Raw genomic sequence first — 19,781 nt, 5'->3', positions numbered from 1 at the left:
CCCCCCCCCCCCCCCGATCCAGGACGCATCAGTGGATTCAAACATGTATTATGTGTACTTGGTTTGAGAGCAAGGATTTCAAATGAAAAGCAAAACAGTAACCATGTCATTTTCTGGAAGTATGATGGTTAGGGGTTCTGCCGTGTGTGTGTGTGTGTGTGTGTGTGTGTGTGTGTGTGTGTGTCTGTGTCTGTGTCTGTGTCTGTGTGTGTCTGTGTTTGTGTGTCTGTGTCTGTGTCCGTGTGTCTGTGTGTGTTTATTGTTTGTTCTGGTACTCTGCCACTTCCCCTGCCTCAAGTTCATTAGGTAAAGAATTCTTTTATTCGTCAACTGAGGTTTATTCTTATGTCTGACTTAGAATAATAGAATCCTTCTTACACATAAAGACACACCTTTTAAACTGTTTACAAATCTGAACTGGATATAGTGACACACAATTGTAGTCTCTAATACTTGGGGACAGAGTAGGAGCTAAGCCAGTCTCCATCAAAATTAACATGTGAAGAAAAGCCAGTTTTCAGAGGAAGACTAGATGCCCTTTCTTACTCCAGCTTCATTTTATGAATAGAGCATGCGCAGAAACAAAGCCCCCCCCCCCAACACACACACACACCCCATGGAGGGAGGGGCTATAAAATACCATATGCTTCCTGTCCAGATTCTCTTAGGATCTTTCCTCAACTCCCTAGCATACATCCATTTTGGGGCATGCCTTGCCTGTTTCTCTGCTTATTTCTACTCTGTGTCTAATTTAAAAGGCAAGATGACCCCCCACTGCTTCCTCCTCCAGGCAGCTGCCAGGATTTTCACCTAACTTGTACTGTGTACATTTTTGTTTGTTATTTGTTTTGGTTTTTCAAGACAGGGTTTCTCTTTGGAGACCTGGCTGTCGTGGGACTCTCTCTATATACCAGACTGGCCTTGAACTCACAGAGCTCTGTCTGCCTCTGCCTCCCAAGTGCTGGGATTAAACGTTTAGTACTGTCCAGCTCTGAGTCCATTTCTAATTCCGTGCATGAATGAGACTAAGAACCTCAAAAGGGAGACTCAGTTTCCCCAGCAAAACTGAAGAGGCCAGGGTAGAAAAATGGATTGTGGTCAGTCATTACAGGTCAGTCTGGGTAATAAATAAGTAACTGGAGCTTCCGAATCTGGGAGTCTCTATGTCTAATATTTAAGCCTGATGTGTCTCCTCTCTCTTCCCTGGCCATCACAGCACCCTGCCTGTATCCTCCGTGGGGAAAACATGAAACAAACTTGACCTTTGAGTAACTGTAGCCTCCATGGAATTTGGGGTTGATGGGAAGTTGCTGGTCTTTTGGGATATTTTTGTTTTAAACAATTAGCCTTTATTCCTAGTGTCTCAGTTACTTCCTCTAGGGAGTTAAATGATGATGCCCTCCTAGTAGTTAATATGCCTTTTTAAGGACTTCCCTAGCAGCACAGAAAATTAAGCCCTGGAAAGAATTTGGCTCAACAGTTAGTCACCAGCCTTGTTTTAAAGCATACCCAGCTGGTACAAAGAGGGCGGGGAGTATGGGTGGGAAAAGGCCGGGTTAAGCAATTTATTGTCAAGCAGGACATTTTTTATTGACACAGTCTCTCTCCAGGCAATGTTCACATGCTCCGAATTGAAGCTTTTAGCTGGCCAGAGCTGGTTAAGCAAACAGACCGAGTCATTTAAATGCAATGATTAACAGGAAGCCAGGGGAGCAGGCACAGTTAACAGCCTTCGGAGGGGAGAAGAGGCTTGGTTCCGAGTTCCAGAGCGATGCGGTGCCCGAAGGTCACTGATAGTGATTTCCATGTGAGGACAGGTAGGGTCACTGACTTCCGGAACCTCCCTGGGGTGGGGCATTTTTGTGTAGTAATTGGTTGTAAGTTACTTGGAGGCTGGGCAATGGAGTTACTTCAGAACTCTGTCAGTGAAGAGTGAAAATAAAAGCAAGCTAAGGAGGGGAAAGGGAGAGAAGAACCCAGGAGCTGGGCTCATCAGAAACACCTCCGTGTGGATCAGACCCACATCCATGCAGGATGACGCTGGGACTTGGCGAAAAAGTAAGTTAAAGGAAGCTTTGCTCCAATTCTGTCGCTAAAGACAATTTGTTCATTTCCTGCTTTTTGGAAGATGGGCTCTTGGAAGTACAGTCTTTTTAGCCTAGCTCTTATTGCTGCCTTGACGTTTATGTTTATTTCCAATAACAAATTGTGGGAGAACAATCATTTCCCAAGGGCAATTCCCAATAGTTCAGTCTTGGCAGAAGTCTGTTTTCAGATGTTCAGTGAGGAGAGCTTTTATGCAGTGGACAGCGCACGGAAAACCACCCTGGAAAAGTTCACCTGTTCCGAGTACAGGGTTCAAAATCATTACATAACAGAAGCTCTCTCCGAAGAAGAAGCTCGTTTCCCTCTGGCTTTCACACTTACCATCCACAAAGATTATGACACTTTTGAGAGGCTCTTCAGGGCCATTTACATGCCCCAGAACGTCTACTGTGTGCACGTGGACAGTAAGGCGACAGAGACCTTCAAAGAAGCGGTGAGGCAGTTACTGAGCTGTTTCCCCAATGCCTTCCTGGCTTCTAGGATGGAGCGGGTGGTCTATGGTGGCTTCTCCCGGCTCCAGGCTGACCTGAACTGCATGAGAGATCTGGTGGCTTCCAAAGTCCCCTGGAAATATGTCATCAACACCTGCGGGCAGGACTTCCCTCTGAAAACCAACAGAGAAATAATTCAGTACCTGAAAGGATTCCTCGGGAAGAATCTCACCCCAGGGGTGCTGCCTCCCGCTCACGCAGTGGGAAGGACCAAGTATGTTCACCGGGAGCTGTTAGACCTTAAAAATCCCTACGTGCACAATACAGCAAGATTAAAAACCCCTCCTCCTCACAATCTGACCATCTACTTTGGCACTGCGTATGTGGCCCTCACTCGGGAGTTTGCTAACTTTGTCCTCACAGACCAGCGTTCACTGGACTTAATCTCCTGGTCTAAGGACACCTATAGTCCTGATGAACACTTCTGGGTGACACTCAATAGGATTCCTGGTATGTATATTTCATTTCTTTCACACTGTCATCTTCCTCTCAATAATGTTATTATTTTTTTTTAAAGACTTTGTCTTGCTGTGCCGAGCCCACTAACTCCTGAGCTGTCATGGCTTCCTGGATATCTGGGATTACATAGGTTTCCGATGGACCACTCTGTCTGTCTCCCTTTTCATTAATATATATGACGTGATCCATGCGGACTGGGCTTCTCACAAGATGGTAACTTTTATTGTTCTCCAGATAGGGTTTCTCTGTACAGCTCTGACCATTCTGTTCTGGAATGCGCTCTGTAGAATAGTCTGGCCTCGAACTTGGAGATCCACCTCCCTCTGCCTCCAGAGTGCTAGGATTAATGGCATGTGCCACCATGCCTAGTGGTAAAAAAAAAAATAATTTAACATAACAAACATCTTGGGTCAGAGAGATGGCTCAGCAGTTAAGAGCACTGACTGCTCTTCCTGAGGTCCAACAACCACATGGTGGCCTCACAGCCATGTGTAATGGGATCCGATGCCCTCTTCTGGTGTGCCTGAAGACAGCAACAGTGTACTCATATAAATAAAATAAATAAAATAATTCTTAAAAACAATCTTGCTCTCTATGCCCCCATCCACTGCGAGAATGAAGACCATTCTCAGCAATCAGACTGTTGACATCATTCCAGAAAATGTCGACATCACTCTGAAGGGCCCCAGGGGAACTCTGAGGAGGGACTTCAATCACATCAGTATAAAACTGAGTCTTCTTGGAAATAAAAAGAAAAGGCTCCGTGTTGACAATGGTGGGGTAACAGGAAGGAACTGGCCACTGAACCATCCTCAGTCGTGTTCAGAACATGATCAAGGGTGTGACACTGGGCTTCCGTTACAAGATGAGGTCTGTGGATGCTCACTTTCCTATCAACATCGTTATTCAGGAGAATGGGTCTGTGGTTGAAATCTGAAATTTCTTGCGTGAAGAATACTTCTGCAGATGAGGGTCGGATGAGGACAGGTGTTGCTTGTTCTGTCTCTCAAGCCTAGAAGGATGAATTAATCCTTGAAGGGAATGATATTGAACTTGTTTCAAATTCAGCGGCTCTGATTCAGCGAGCCGCAACAGTTAGAAACAAGGATATCAGGAAGTTTTCGGAGGGTATCTAAGTGTCTGAGAAGGAAACCGTGCCACTGGCTGACGAGTGAGACCTCAGTTTCTCAGCTCCAGAAACAAGATCCTGATCACAAGTTCAATTTGGGCTCTTTGGGGACAATAGAAAATGTATATATTGAAAAAAAACGTGGCCGTTTCAAGTGTTAGCATTGGAGCATGGAATATTATTTGTTGATTTTTTTAATTACTAGTTTCATTTGCAAACCATGAGTACAATGTGCTTTGATACTAGCAAACGGGATGGAATGAATGACAAGCTCTTAGCATGCTTGCTTGCCTGGTATTTTGGGGGGGGAAAGGGGTCTCTTGAAAATTGCTGTCTTAGAGGCATACAGTACCTTGCTGTGTGGTACTCTCTGACCTAGTCCTCTGTCTGTCCGGGATTTTGTACCCTTTGATCAGCCACTCTCTATTCCCTCCCCACAAACCCCAGTCCACTTCCTTATCAATTCTTCTCCCTGTCATTGTCGATTTGTTTAGGGTCCACACATTCGTGAAATCATACAGGGTTTTTGCCTTTCAGTGTGTGGCTTTGTTCCGTGGACGCAATGTCTTCCTGATTCATCCATGTAGCTATAAATGACTGGATTCCCCCTTCTAACGGGCTGAGGACTTTCCATTTTGTATGTATATTACATTGCTGTTAAAGTAAAAAAGAAAAAATTTGCAGAAATTCTGCTCACAGACCGGGGGATAGGGCTCAAGACTGTTTTACAGCTGATGGGAAAATGGATGGGTAGAGTCAAGGTGAAAACTTGCTTGTTCGGTTTGGTTTTGCTGATCTACCTAGCTTTGGGCCCAAAGACCCATCTTAGATGTATGCTTTCTCTTGACACAAGGCAAGAGGCTGAGCAAACACTAATTACAGAAAAGTTAAAAAAAATTAACCTAATACCTATTAAATTTATGCCATAATGAGGCAGGGAGAAGTGACACACATCATTAATCCCAGGTTTTGGGAAACAAAGGCAGACAGAGCTCTTGTGGTCAAGGACAGGAACAGCACAGCTTACATAATGAGCACCTGGCCATCCAGAACTACAGTGAGATTCTGTACATACATACATATGTGCAAACATGCATGCATGCATACATACATACATGCATACATTCATACATACATACATACAGGCCTTATGGCGTTAGAGAGATGGTGCAGCAGTTAAGAGCTCATACTGCTCTTGCAGAGGACCCTAGTTCAGATCCCAGCACATCAAGTGACTCACAATTACTCATAATTGCAGGGGATTTGATGCCCTCTTCTGGTGTCCAAAGACATGTCACTCGGACTCAGATAATGCACCCACACACATAATTAAAGTTAAGAACTATATATTTATTAAAAAGGGGGATAAAATTAGAACTCAATATATTAATAATATTTGAGCGGTGATGGGTATTTTTGCCCCCATCACCTCATTGTTCAATTCCCATCCTTTTAAATGGGAAGCAGGTTGGTCATCATGGCCGGTGCCTGTAATCCCAGCATTTGGTAGATTGAAGGATTGGGAATTCAAGGTCATTCTGAGGGACACCAAGATTTCAAGGCCAGCCTAGGCTGTCTTTTCTTGGAATTGGATTAGAAACACAGACAACAACCCCAAGGAGTTCTAGACCAGTGCATCCTCTGCAGAGAAAAAGACATTTGAAACAGTTAGACCCCATGTTCATCTCTGAAGATGACACACTGGTAAATAACCAGTCTCCTGAGCTTTGTCTTTTTTGTTTTGTTGTTTTGAGACTGTGTGTGTGTGTGTTTGTGTGTGTGTGTGTGTGTAGCTCTGGCTATGCCGGAACTTGCTTTGTAGACCAGGCTGGCCTTGAACTCAGAGATCTGCCTGCCTCTGCCTCCTGAGTACTGGAAATAAAGGCGTGTGCCAGCACTGCTCAGCTCTGAGACTCATCTTTTAAACCTTATTCTCTACTGGGTATCAATTGTTCCTGAATAAACTCTGCCTTCTTTGACACAAGTTCCAGATGACTTGAGTAATCACAATTGTTCACAGTGAGTTCAATGAGTTCTATTTTAGTTCAGTTGGAAATAACACAGTTGAGACATAGTTCATGAAAACCAACTCGGGGTGGGCTTGGCGCTGTCAACACCTTTACTTCCAGTGCTCAGGAGGCAGAGGCCGGTGAGTCTCTGTGAGTTCAAGGCCAGCCTGGTCTACATAGTGATTATAAGCCAGACTGGGCTACGTAATGGGACCCTGTCTCAAAGCGGGGAATACGTAACCGTGATCAATGCTCTGGCCAGATTAGTTCCTCTAGTTTGGAAATTCAACATGGACTATGGGTGTGGTCATCACCTGGAGCTTAAGAAAATTACTGATCCGTTGGAACGAGTGAGCAGACCTCTGCTGTTGGGGATGTAAGCCATGGAGGAGGGTGGGTTTAGATCTCTGTACACAAAGCATCCTAGATATAGGGAGTGTTCAAAGTCTGTCATTCTCACAGCAGGAAGAGGGAGATGGACTGAGTTAAAAGAAGCAGGCCTCAAATACAGGTGGGAGCCCCTAAGTATATTCCTGTCTTTCCTCTTCCTCGTCTTCCTCTTTCTTTCTCCTCCTCCTCCTCCTTTTCCAAGTCTGCTTCCGCTTCTTGCTCTTCCTCCCTCCCTCCCTCCCTCCCTCCCTCCCTCCTTTTCTGTGGTTGTTGAGACAGGGTTTTGCTATGTAGTCCAGGCTAGCCTTAAATTTTCAGCGATCCTCTTGCCTCAAAGTCCTCAGTATTAAGATTACAGATACAGATTACAGATTGTGCCCAGCTCTCCCTACTAACAGTGACCAAAATAGGAAAGGTAAACTCCCCAGTTCTTCCTTCCATATCAGTTACACTATGACAAGGAGTCAGGTCTGCCGCCAAACTGTAAGGAACTGTTCCGTGGAGAATAGTCAAGATTAAAACACAAAACAAACAAACAAACAAAAATCCCTTTTTTTTTCTTCTTAGAAAGGACCAATGAGCTGGAGAGATGGCTCAGCGGTTAAGAGCACTGACTGTTCTAGAGGTCCTGAGTTCAAATCCCAGCAACCACATGGTGGCTCACAACCATCTATAATGAGATCTGATTCCCTCTTCTGGTGTACCTGAAGACCGTAACCGTGTACTTATAAATAATAAAAAGTAAATAAAATTAGAAAAAAAGAAAGGGCCAAGATAAACAAAAAGATATTCAATCTGAAAAAGACTTGAAGTGTCTTAATGACAAACCTTGTCACTAAAGAAAGAATAAATGCCACAGTGGCGGGGCGAGGGGGAGAGCCTGGAGACAGTGGACAGGAGTTGGCAGAAGCAGAGGCACTGGAAATACAGTGGGCAGTTGTGTGACACTAAGCAAAGCCAGGGAGGAGGCAGAAGCTGAGGAACCCTGTAGAGGAAGCCCCTGTGTTGGACACCTATATGGTCCAGAGTCTCCCACCCTTCATCTGACAGTCTGTAACTGTTACCAGTTTATTGAACAGAAACAATACCCTGACTTCTCTCCATGATTCACAAATTAAACCTGGACCTTTTTGGTACCTGGTGGGCAGTGGTGTCAGCAAACCAAGGGAAACCAAAGGCATAGCTTCATGGAGCCCGAAATCTTCCAAGAGTCAAACTCTGCAATAGCTCCTGCGTTTAGTGGATGGAAGTCCCCCACCTTGTGACAGTTGTCTGGTCACGCCAACTGTTTTCCTACCTATGGTCGGCCTGCTCCTCAGCCTGGGTCATGATGCTGAAAGCCTACTAAAGACCTAGGTGTTCATCTTGTTTAACTGTGAGTCTGCCAGTGCAAAAATGAGGCATTTCTGTGGCAAGGGCTCTTCTAGTGATGTGTGGGGCTCTGGGCAAGAGGATAAACCTCGATACTGGTCACAGTGATTGGAGATTTATAATGAAGCTTCTCAATGATGGCAGACAGACAGAAGGAGAGACTTTTCACAACTGGAAAGGACCAAGGCAGGGGAGTCCAAAGCATCCCAAGATAGCTGCCAGTGTGACCCAACACATTTGTAGATGACAAGGTTATGTCATGATGTCAAAAGATTGGGCACCAGAGTAAACAAAAAGATTATTCAATCTGAAAGGGGATTGAGAAAAGGATTAATTAAAATTGAGGATTAATTAAAAGATTTGTTGTCGGGCTGGAGAGATGTCTTAGTGGTTAAGAGCACCCGACTACTCTTCCAGAGGTCCTGAGTTCAAATCCCAGCAACCACATGGTGGCTCACAACCATCTATAATGAGATCTGATTCCCTCTTCTGGTGTATCTGAAGACAGCTGCAGTGTACTTATATATAATAGATGAATAAATCTTTAAAAAAAAAAGATTTGTTGTCTAGAGGATCAGGAGTTCAATACCAGTCTTAGCAACACAGGAGTTCAAGGCTTACCTGAGACTCCAGTTCAAAACTAAAAAAATTTGGGTAGTGGTATGCCTCAGCTTGTAAAGTGCATGAAGACCAGACTGTGCAGCCACATAAAAAACACTAGGCATTGCAGACTACAATATCCTGACACTGTACCCTCAGTGTTTAGGAGTGGGTTTAGAAGGATCCCTGAGGCTCTCTGGCTGGTTCACCACCCTGCAGTAACTCCAGGCTTGATGAAAATAATGTTCAGGGAGCTGGTGAGACAGCTCAGTGGTTAAAAGCACTGACTGCTCTTCTGGAGGACCCTGGTTCAATTCCCAGCACCCACCCAGTAGCTTAGAACTCTAACTCCAGTTCCAGGGGATCTGCCGTCCTCACACAGACATACCTGCAGGCAAAACACCAGTGCACATAAAAATAAATAAATCTTTTTTTAAAAATGGTTCAATTAGCATTGACTTCTGACCTCTATATGCATGTGCACAAATTTTTAATAAGATTAAGAAAAATTAAGACTGTCCAATGAGAGAAAAAAAATGGAACCAAACCCAATTTTGGAAGAAAACCGAGGATTACAGGTTCTAGAATCTCACTTTCATGGAGAACCAGAACAACATTGCCCAAAGAAAATTACTGCTGACCACAAGTCTACTTTTACAGTTCACAGGGGCCTCACTAAAGGAAACTGAAAAACTCCATATAACCTCATAAGTGTGTTAGTAACACAAATAAGTGTGTTAATCAAAAATATCACTTTTCCAGGTGGCCAGTAAGGCTGGTGTAGCCTGTCATAGATGGAGCATGCTGGCCCACACATCAACCCTTACTGCTATGAAGCCATGGTCAGCTTGTCCGTCTTTGTTCTTTGGATTTGCCTATTTCTTCTTGAATTCCAGGGTTCCCACGTGCTGTGGGATGCACGGATCAGTGACTCTGGCTTTCTTCACATTTCCCCTAGTGTCTGATTCTGTGCTTGGTCGTCTGTGAATGTCACTTGCACAGTCCCAGGGGACCTGCCTTAAATCCTGTAACAGAAATGAAGTGAGTTTGCCACACAGAAGCCTAAACGTATGTTTCAAGTGGGTGGGGTCATCTACTACAGCCTAAATGGCAGTGTCCTGTGGTTTAAACGGGTTTTGGGGTTTAAATGCAGGAGGCAAAAAAACATGGCTTTCCACACATAAAGTATTTGAGACGTTCTTGTGTCTGTCCGGCTTGACAGGGAGACGCGATTAACAGACAGGGAGTTCCCACCTGCCTTTAGAATACCACCTGATAAACTTTGGTCGCCACTGTGGGGTAAAAGTCCCTGAAACCCAAACAGGAACCATATTGTTGTTAAGGAGCCTCATTGTCAAACATTGTTACTAAGTCTCCGTGAAAGTTTCTGTTTTCTAAGCTTAATGTATTCTACAAACCACATTTCTTTTTCCACCTACCACCAACTCAGGACCCCATGATGTATGCCCACTCCTTTGCCTTGCTAAACTCCAGAACCTGTGGTGTATGACTGCTTTTTGCCTTCTGAAATGTGTCTTCCAAGATACCTTGATGACTCCCCTTTTACATGAAGTATTCTTATGTATCCTGAGTCCCCCACTTTTCCTGTCCAGCTACTTCTAAGACATTTATCTACCCCACAGGCAGCCTTGAGGCTTGAGTACCCAACTCTTCTGTCCAGATGCTGACAGCGAATTATCTGGACAGCTGTTTTCTCTCCACCCTAACCCTTCCCCATAAAAGGGACCTAAAAAGCTGGTGGCCCGCTGCTCTCTGAAATCCCAACTTTCAAGGAGGCAGGCAACCAGCTTGCTTTAATCGAGAGTCTCGGAATTAATTTCTCAGCCCTAACTCTCACTTCTTGCTTACCTTTCTCCCATCCCACTAACTTCTCCTCAGTGTCTTCTAATCCAGTAGACAACGGGGTGCTATTAACTTTTAGTCCCCTGTACTACCTGATTGTGAGTGACTGGCTTCTTATTAGGGAAAAGAACTGTTGGTAAACCTGAACACCAAGATTGGTGTTAAGGAGCCTCATTGTCAAACATTGTTACTAAGTCTCCGTGTAAGTTTCTGTTTTCTAAGCTTAATATATCCTACAAACCAAGCGGTTTTCCCTCTGGGCTACTGATCCTCAGAGTTGATTGGCTCCATCCCTGATTTCACCCCTGATTGGGAAATCACAGTGGGTTGGTTTCATTGGTCACAGTGCCCCTTAGCATTACCCTCTTTAAAAATGACCACTGGTTTCTACTTAATTTGCCACAATGTAGTATTTTGATCAGAGCTTATTTCGAATTTATATTTAACTAGGAACAAGTGAGAGAAGACCCCTTGGAGACTAACCTTTGTTAGTGGCGGGAAAAAAAGAATGCCAAACTACCCAGGAGAACTATTTCAGCTTTCCGTTGCTGTGATGAAACAGATCTTTATTTTATTATTTGTATTTTTACTGTGTTGTCATTGTTGTTGTTTGGTTTGGGGACAGGTCTCACTACGAAGCCCTGAACACACAGCTATGGACCTGCCCCTGCCTCCCAAGTGCTGGGATCCAAAAAAAAAAAAATCACCTCACTTTAAAACAGTGATTGTTCAGAATAGTTGTTTTCCGATGTCCACTGGGAAGGAAAAGGTTTATTCTACTTAGAGATTACAGTCCACTATCGAGGGGATCAAAGCAGGAAACTGAAGGCAGGATCCAAAGCAGGGAACATGGAGATACACTGCCCATTGGGTTGCTCTCCATGGCTTGCCAGCCAGCTTTCTTACACTTGCCAAGGGGTCGCCCTGCCCATACTGGGCTGGGCCCTTCCGCATTAATCATCAATCAGAAAAATGCCCCCATAGACTTGCCTTTGGGCCAATCTGATGGAGACATTTTCTCAATTGATGTTCTCTTTGAAGCAAGGTGACTTGAGTTCGACTCCAGTTGACCCATCATAGATCCTTCTCCCCTCTTTGAAGAATTACACCTTCATGCCTTACATGTGTGTGAAACATATACATGTGTTTCATTTCCCATATGAAAGAAAACATAGTTGTCGTTCAGTGTGTGGCATCGCTTAGCATAATGACCTCTAGTTCCACCCATTGTCCTACAAATGACACAATTTTATTTGTCATAATTTTTATTCTTCAGAGCTGAATAAAACCCCTTTGTGTATAATAATAGCACATTATTATCCATTCATCTGTTTGTAGACATCGAGACTGGTTTTGGGAGTTACACAGCAATAAACAGATGTGCGCACATCTCTGTTGTATGCTGACTTAGATTCCTTTCCTACAGTCCCAAGAGTGGCATAGCTGGATACTCATGGTCACTTGGATCTGTCATTTCTGGGTCTGTGAAAAGACAGAACATGACGGTCAGAGGTGCACAGTGAAGCAGAACGGTTTGATTCATGGTTCTTGGGAAGCAAAGCATAGGAAAGGATAGGTCAGGGGAAAAAGCTGCCCTTCAGTGACCTTTCTTCACCTAGGTTTCACTTCCTGACACTTCTATCATCTTCCAATCTCCTGTTGATGCTGTGAAACCACTGATGAGGTCAGAGCCCCCATGATCTGATCTCCTCCCAAAGGCCCCACCTACGAACACTGTTGCCTTAGGGACAAAGCCTGAAACACCAGTTTTTGCAAAGATGTTTCAGTTTCAAACTAGCACAGTGCTTCAAGGGGAAAAGAAGAAATCGGAAGTGGTGAGCCTGGAAAACAGACTCTGCCTGTCTCTGTGCTCCATTGATGGACTTTGGGGCCAGACTCTGGACCAGCCCTGTTACATCCCATAGCAAGCATCTCTCCTGGATCCTGGACGTGGCTGGTCTATTGCGTTTTTATTTTTAGTGCTATCCATGCTGTGATCAATTGAGACCGGTGTACTCCTTGAGCCCAGATGCCCAGAGTGGAACTTTAAGTGATGGAAACAGGAAACAGATCTGAACCACAGTAGTCTAGAGGGTGTCACTCATTCATGATCTATAATGTGCCTGAGAGCTAATATTCATAGGAAACTTATGCTCTCCATCAGGCTCATGAAATTTTTGAGATCACTGGGTCTATGGCCAGAGTTATATGGGAGAAAATCAATTGGATAAATTTTACTATTAGTTGAATTTTTTTTTTCCGGAGCTGGGGACCGAACCCAGGGCCTTGCACTTGCTAGGCAAGCGCTCTACCACTGAGCTAAATCCCCAACTCCCTATTAGTTGAATTTAAGTGATCTCTGTTTCATATATCGCAGAGAAAGAGGACCCGTGAGTTCCAAGACCTATGATGAGCTCCTTTGTTGGTTTTGTTTTGTTGTTTCTTGAGACGGTGTCTCACTATGTCATGCTGACTAATCTGTAACTCACCTACATATACCAGGCTGGCCTTGCACACACAGATCTGCCTATCCTTGCCTTCGAAGGGCTGGGTCTAAAGGCGTATGCCACCAGTCCGGCCTTCACCTTTGAGTTTTTTACAAGGACACAGTCTCTTGGGAGGGAGCCAAGGTCCCTGCAGACTTCACCTGTTATGTGGGTGGGTTACCAAGGAAACAGGAGTGTCATTGTTTCCTTTTCTATGTGGGAAGGTGGTTGACTGCCTTCCCTTGCTTCTATCTCTCCTTTGCCCTGGCTTTGTTCTGTGATAGTCTATCGTTCCACACACCCTCCGGGTAGCTTTCTTTATCCTCCTTCCCTAGCTGAGCTACAGGACTATTTCCTAATTTTCTTTCAAGACTGCAATTCCTACCTGTGTCATCCTGAAGTCAAATTCCGACAGGACTCAAGGCACAGAAACGTTCACTTACTATATTTTAAGCTACGACAATAAGGTCTTGGTCACAACATTATGGAAAGTGATCCAACAGAATTGAGGACTTCCAGAGGTTTTGACATTTTGATTATCAGACACAGCAGAAGAGGGCATCGGATCCCCACTACAGATGGTTGTGAGACACTGCGTGGTTGCTGGGAATCAAACTCAGAACCTCTGAAGGAGCAGTCGGTGCTCTTAACCACTGAGTCATCTCTCCAGCCCCCAATTTATTTTTTTTAATTGTTATTTCCCTATATCAGAAATTGACAGGGTCTGGAAAGATGGCCCAGTGACTAAGAGTATTTGAGCACTTGTTCTTGAAGAGGACCCAAGTTCGATTCCCGGCATCCATATGGTGGCTCACAGCCATCCATAACTCCAGTTCCAGGGCATTCAATACCTTTTTCTGGCCTCTGGGACAATGAACAAGTGTGGTGCATAGCTATACATGCACACAAAAAACCCACCCACAGAATAATAAAACGACTTGAGGTGGGTTGAGGTAGCCTCAGAGATTTCTCAGTCAGGAAAGTCCTTGCTTTGCAAGCACCGAGACCTGAGTTCGATCCCAGAAACATGGACTTGCTATTTAAAGGTAATTGTGGTAGTGTGCACTGGCAAATCTCAACACTGTTGGGGAAGCTCCCTGGGGAACATCTGGCCAGCCCACTTAAATATTTGCTGAAATTCAGGCCAATAAGAGACCTTGCTTTAAAAAGGAACAACTAAACAACACCTAAAGAATGCCTCACAGGCCTGTGTAGTCTCATTCATGTGAACACAAAGAAAATGAGAGGTTAAACAGTAGTGATCATGTTGGCCCTCTCACCTTTTAGGGTCTCAAAGGATCAACTAGAGACACATGGCAATTCATATATTGCATTGCCCCTCTAAGCAGCAATCTTTCTTATTTCTTTATTCTTCTATTAGCTAATTAATCAATTAATCTATTGATTGACTCTTTGACACAAGGTTTCTCTGTGCCCTGGCTGTCCTGGAACTGGTTCTGTAGACCAGGTTAGCCTTGAGCTCTTGGAGATCCACCTGCTTCTGAGGGTTGGTATTAAAGGCCTGTGCCATTACACCCAAGCTTCCTTCTATTTTTCCTTCCTTCTTCCTTCCTTCCTTCCTTCCTTCCTTCCTTCCTTCCTTCCTTTTAAACCAAACATTTCTTCCTGTAGTGACCTATCTGAATATTATTATGAAGAGATTAAAAGTAGATTGGAAGACCCAGCAACAGGGTTCAGTGGGACTTGCCATCAAGCCTGCTGACCTGATTTCAATTCCCAGGATCCACAGCATTTTTAAATTAACTAAAAAAGGATGCATTTTTAAATTAACTTTAGAAAACAGATGGATGAAAAGGAAGAAACTGAGAGTTGGGGACAATGGGACCAGAGACACTGCTGTCAATTGCTATGCATTTTAGACCTCATGAAGGCTATTGAGTGGCTTCCACAGACACATTGGCTTACTCTGCACAGTTAGATGGTACTCATTGATGGGATGTCATATCGTCATCATTATCATTCATCATCATCATCATCATCATCACCACCACCACCACCATCTCCTCCACCACCTCCACCATTGCTGTGGTACTGAAGGTGACACACAGTTCTCACACCTGCTAGGCAACTGCTCTCCCAACTGCTCTACACAATGGGAGTTAGCAGCCAGTAACCCTGGCGGACAGCCTGGCTCTACTTGTAAGAGTCTGTTGATCTTCAGGCAAGATACTTAATTTCTCTGAGTTTAATTGCTTTCTCAGAGTCTGTGGATGAAATATCTCTTTGCAAGGCTGATCGAAAGGTTAAACAGTATCAAACCAAACTGGCAGGTCTTAGGAACTCATTTGATGCTAAAAGACAAAGGGGAGGAAACACGGACTTTTTTTCCCTTCCTCCCTTCCTTTCTCTTCCTCTTCTTATTTATTGCTGCTTAGTCTTTGTTTTTGTTTTGTTTTTCAAGACAGAGTTTCTCAGTGTAGCTCTGGCTGTCCAGGAATTTGTTCTGTAAACCAGTCTGGTCTCAGACTCAGAGATCTGCCTACCTCTGCTTCCAGAGTGTTGGGATCTAAGGTGTGTGCCACCATGGCCTGGCAAACATAGATTTCTCTTCCTTTTTTTTAAGATTTATTTATTTATTATATAAGTACACTGTTGTCTTCAGAGACACCGGAATAGGGCATCTAATCCTATTACAGATGGTTGTGAGACACCATGTGGTTGCTGGGATTTGAACTCAGGACCTCTGGAAGAGCAGTCAGTGCTCTTAACCACTGAGCCATCTCAACAGTCCCATAGATTAACTCTTGAGGGTTTCATATTACTATTTCTAAAACTTCTTTTTTAAGGTTAAGGAAAAAATAATGCCCATGCGTGTTTGGTATGAAGGCCTTAGGTAAAGTTCATGATTAGGACGGGGAACGTGGTCACAGGGGTGACACAGGTGTCTGGTCTTTTTTTCCTCCGGGAGTGGCAAGCACTCTGGGAACTGGTTAAAGCATCTCTCTGCTCCCAAAGCAAACATTCGTTCGTTCGGCACACCCTTGTTCGTTCCGTTCTCCGTTTGTTACGGAATGCTCTTTATCTTAGCTGTTCATTCCAGTCAGCTGCCCTTGAGAACCAGCCAAAATGTCACCCCTCCATTCCTTTCTCCTCCCCCAGGACCAGCCCTCGCCCCGCCCCCTCGCCTCCTTGCCTCCCCGCCCCCCTCTTCTCTCCGTCTCTCCGCCCCACTCCCTACCCAGCCAGGAATTCCCTCTTGACACCTCCAATCCATTGTGTAGATCTATCTCAGTTCCTCCTACAGCAGGTTCCTGAGTGGCCTGCCCACACCGAATGTGAGACAGTGAACTGAATGGCTGCGACCACATTCTATATATATATTTCATCTAACCTCATGAGCTCGACGGGATGGGCGCAAAAAGCCTGTGGAATGAGGAACATGATTAGGGTGAAAAAGACCGGTCCTTCCTCTGGACCGGCTTACTTTGCAGCCTGGGGTTCAACTAATCTCAAGTGGAAAACGGGCAATAGCAAAAACAGCATCCTGGCTTTTTCCTTATTATTCCCTAGAGCCTAGGGCTTAGACGGTATGGTACGATCATATAACCACGTTACACTGTTTTTACATCGTATTGAAAGTCATCTGGGACTGATTTAAAGTCCGCAAAGGGTGTGGAGGCTCTGGGTGGGTGGGTACTATGGCATAGTATAGAAAGGACCTGGCATCTGCTGACGCTGGTATCTATAAGAGGGATCCAGGAGTAAGAAGTCCACAGTTGTACTGTTACTCTTGCCTTAGAAATACTGTCTACGGGCTGAAGAGATGGCTCAGCGGTTAGAGCACTGAGTGCTCTTCCAGAGGTCCTGGGTTCAGTTCCCAGCAACCACATGGTGGCTCACAACCATCTGTAATGGGATCCGGTGCCCTCTTCTGGTGTGTCTGAAGACAGCTACAGTGTACTCATGTGAATAAAAATTAACTTAAAAATTTGTAAAAAGAAATATTGTCTACAAATGTATTTTTCCCTTTTCATGCTGAAAGTTTATCTAACGAATTTCTCAGTTCTACCTCCAGTTTTTTTTTGTTGTTGTTGTTTTTGTTTTTGTTTTTGTTTTTTTTTTTTGTTTTTCAATAGGGATGAGTCCTGTACTCACATGCGCTCGCCCCCACAGGCTTCTAAGGGGACACACCCTTTGCTACCTGTGTGATACCATTCAGAAAGCATTCTCGGGAGTGTGGGTGATCCGTGGGACTCCTCAGTCATCATGAGACTACTCAGTACAAACAACCCTCTTCATAAATCTGAAGAGTGGAGTTATGTGGGTTTCATCCCTGTCTAGAAAAGTTGGGGAAGAAGAAAAAAAAAAGCATTCCTGGAATTTGCCTGAGTGATTTTGGCCCTGTGAGGCTTCGATTTAAAATATCCAGAAAATGCAGTCAAAGTGGGTTGCTTGGCTCTGCCGGAGTAGCTGCTGTTTCCAGATAGACCTCTATGCCAACTTTACACTTAGTCCTTCTTTGCCCTGGAAAAAAGCAATTATTATTATTAATTATTAGAATTATTAACTGTGCTGGGGACTGAGCCCACACGAGCTCCTCAGGTGAGCCACCTCTTCCTTCTTGCCACCAGTGCAGAGCCCCACTCAGGGAGCTCCTTGTCCCCTCTGCCCCTCCTCCACATTCTTTACTGCCGCCTCTCCTCCCTGCGGGGCGGTGGATTTAGGGATTTTCTGTCTTTGTGAGTTCTCCTAGGTTGCAAGAGAATCACCATGAATTCAAGACTATCCTGATCTGTCTTGTGAGTTTCAAGCCAGCCAGGGCTACCTGGGGCGATCCTCCCAGAAAACAGAATAGGCCCCACTCCAAGGAAACAAAGGTTCAGCTTGTAATCCCACCCACTGACAGCCACTTCCCATACCAGTCCTCATGTCGGATCATATTTTCTGGGAGTTGTGTATGAATGAAAGCATACAGTTGGGGCTCCTTTGAATGGGAGCCCTGTCACTCAGGCAAGGTTTTGAGTTCCTCCATGTTGGATCTTGAATCTGTTCCTCCTCCCTCCTCTGCTTCACAGCATTGTTTTGAGCAGAAATAGAGGGCTGGCTGCAGGGGTGCAGGGCTGGCTTCAGGGGTTCAGGGCTGGCTGTAGGGATACAGAGCTGGCTGCAGGGGTGCAGGGCTGGCTGCAGGGGTGCAGGGCTGGCTTCAGGGGTGCAGGGCTGGCTGTAGGGATACAGGGCTGGCTGCAGGGGTGCAGGGCTGGCTTCAGGGGTTCAGGGCTGGCTGTAGGGATACAGGGCTGGCTGCAGAGCTGCAGGGATTTGTGTGTCTCTCAGTTTGCTGACAAACACTTGGGCTGGTCCTGGTTTTGTCTCTGAAGAAGGATGTTGCCGTGTACATTGCTGAAAAACTTTTGGGGGCGCATGTGTCCATGCCTCCTTAGTAGACAGATAACGAGAGTGGAATGACTGATCCATAGGGTAACATAATGTTTAACATTCTCAAAACTTTGCAATGGAGCCCAGGAGCTCACACACAAAAGACAAGGGCTTTACTGACAAGCTTCGTTTCACCCCAGACCCCAAATGTAGTCAAAAGACTACATTTCTGTTAAAAATTAGACTCAGGCCAGGCAGTGATGGCGCATGCCTTTAACCCCAGCACTCGTGAGGCAGAGGCTGGCAGATCTTTGTGGGTTCAGAGCCAGCATCATCTACAGAGTTCCAAGACAGCCAGGGCTACACAGAGAAATCCTGTCTCAAAGAATAAACAGACAAAAAACAGGGGAAAAAAAGTAATGAAATCGTCACACTGAATGGTGGCACACACCTGGAGTCCCAGCCATTTTATAGACAGAAGCAAAAGGCAGAACTCCAGGGACAGCCTGAATAACCTGAAAAGAGGGAAGGGAAAGAAGAGGGAGAAGGACATTCACTGTCCAACAAAATAGTAAAGGATGAATTTAAATTTCTGCCTAGCCAGGCAATTAAATAAAAACAAGTAAAATAAAAACAAAGCAGGTGGGGTTGGGGATTTAGCTCAGTGGTAGAGCGCTTGCCTAGGAAGCGCAAGGCCCTGGGTTCGGTCCCCAGCTCCGAAAAAAAGAACCAAAAAAACAAAAAAAAAAAAAAAAACCAAAGCAGGCCATTTGGTGCAGACAGAGCACGTGGTTACTGTAACTAGGCCCTTTTTGGAGGATTTATAGGAACCAAGCAGCCTGTTCCTTCTTTCCATAAGAGCCTGTCTGTCTCCAGTCTCCTCCTGCGTCCGGCCTCTCTTGCCCTGAGTTCCCAGGCCTCACCTGGGATTCGAGGCAGTGTTTGTGGCTTGTGCCATTTGGTTTCCTTCATCTCAGAACCTATCCCTGACTACAGTTTTCTCTTTTCTGTGTGCTAATATTTGGTTTGATTGAGTGATTTATTTATTTATTTATTTATTTATTTATTGACACAGGTTCTCATGTAGCTCAAACTAGACACTTGAATAACAGGTGTGTGCCACAACACCCAGGTACACTTCCTTACCTGTTCTTGCTGCTGTGACAATTCTTTGGTTTTTTTTTTAAGATTTATTTATGTATTTGTTTGTTTTATTTATGAGTACACATAGCTGTCTTCAGACACACCAGAAGAGGGCATCAGATCTCATTAGAGAGGGTTGTAAGTCATCATGTGGTTGCTGGGATTTGAACTCGGGACCTCTGGAAGAGTCTAACCGCTGAGCTATCTCGTCAGCCCTGCTTTGACAATTCTTATGTAACTTGGCTTGTTAATTTCGGGACAACATATCTGATAACTCTCCACATACATTTGCTTTACTTTGGATATTCACAGATCTATCTCTTCCCAGTTCCCTTCTTAGGAATGAAACCATTTTCAGATCCCTGCCCTTAGTAGGCCCAGTCTCTCTGCCCGT

General features: G+C 44.8%; 1 protein-coding gene and 1 pseudogene across 6 annotated transcripts in view; both read left to right on the top strand.

The window, feature by feature from the left end:
- Positions 1-1,482: 1,482 nt before the first annotated feature.
- Positions 1,483-19,781, top strand: part of LOC148000076 (N-acetyllactosaminide beta-1,6-N-acetylglucosaminyl-transferase-like) — a 37,606-nt gene continuing 19,307 nt past the window's right edge. For 3 of the 6 annotated variants that reach the window (XM_087591685.1, XM_087591687.1, XM_087591686.1), the window contains exon 1: positions 1,573-3,047. In XM_087591685.1, the coding sequence (XP_087447811.1) occupies positions 2,129-3,047 (919 nt within the window). In that variant the 5' untranslated portion in view covers positions 1,573-2,128. Of the gene's footprint in view, positions 3,048-19,781 lie in introns of all 6 variants that reach the window. The other 3 variants (XM_087591690.1, XM_087591689.1, XM_087591688.1) reach the window with 2 other exon arrangements.
- LOC121529648 (ribosomal protein L9-like) lies at positions 3,647-4,325 on the top strand (annotated as a pseudogene).

This window comes from Rattus norvegicus, chromosome 17, assembly GCF_021556685.1.
Source record: "Rattus norvegicus strain SHRSP/BbbUtx chromosome 17, alternate assembly SHRSP_T2T, whole genome shotgun sequence".
In the NCBI taxonomy this organism is placed as follows: domain Eukaryota; kingdom Metazoa; phylum Chordata; class Mammalia; order Rodentia; family Muridae; genus Rattus; species Rattus norvegicus.
The sequence above is the reverse complement of the archived record's forward strand: the minus strand, read 5'-3'. Positions and strand labels throughout refer to the sequence as shown.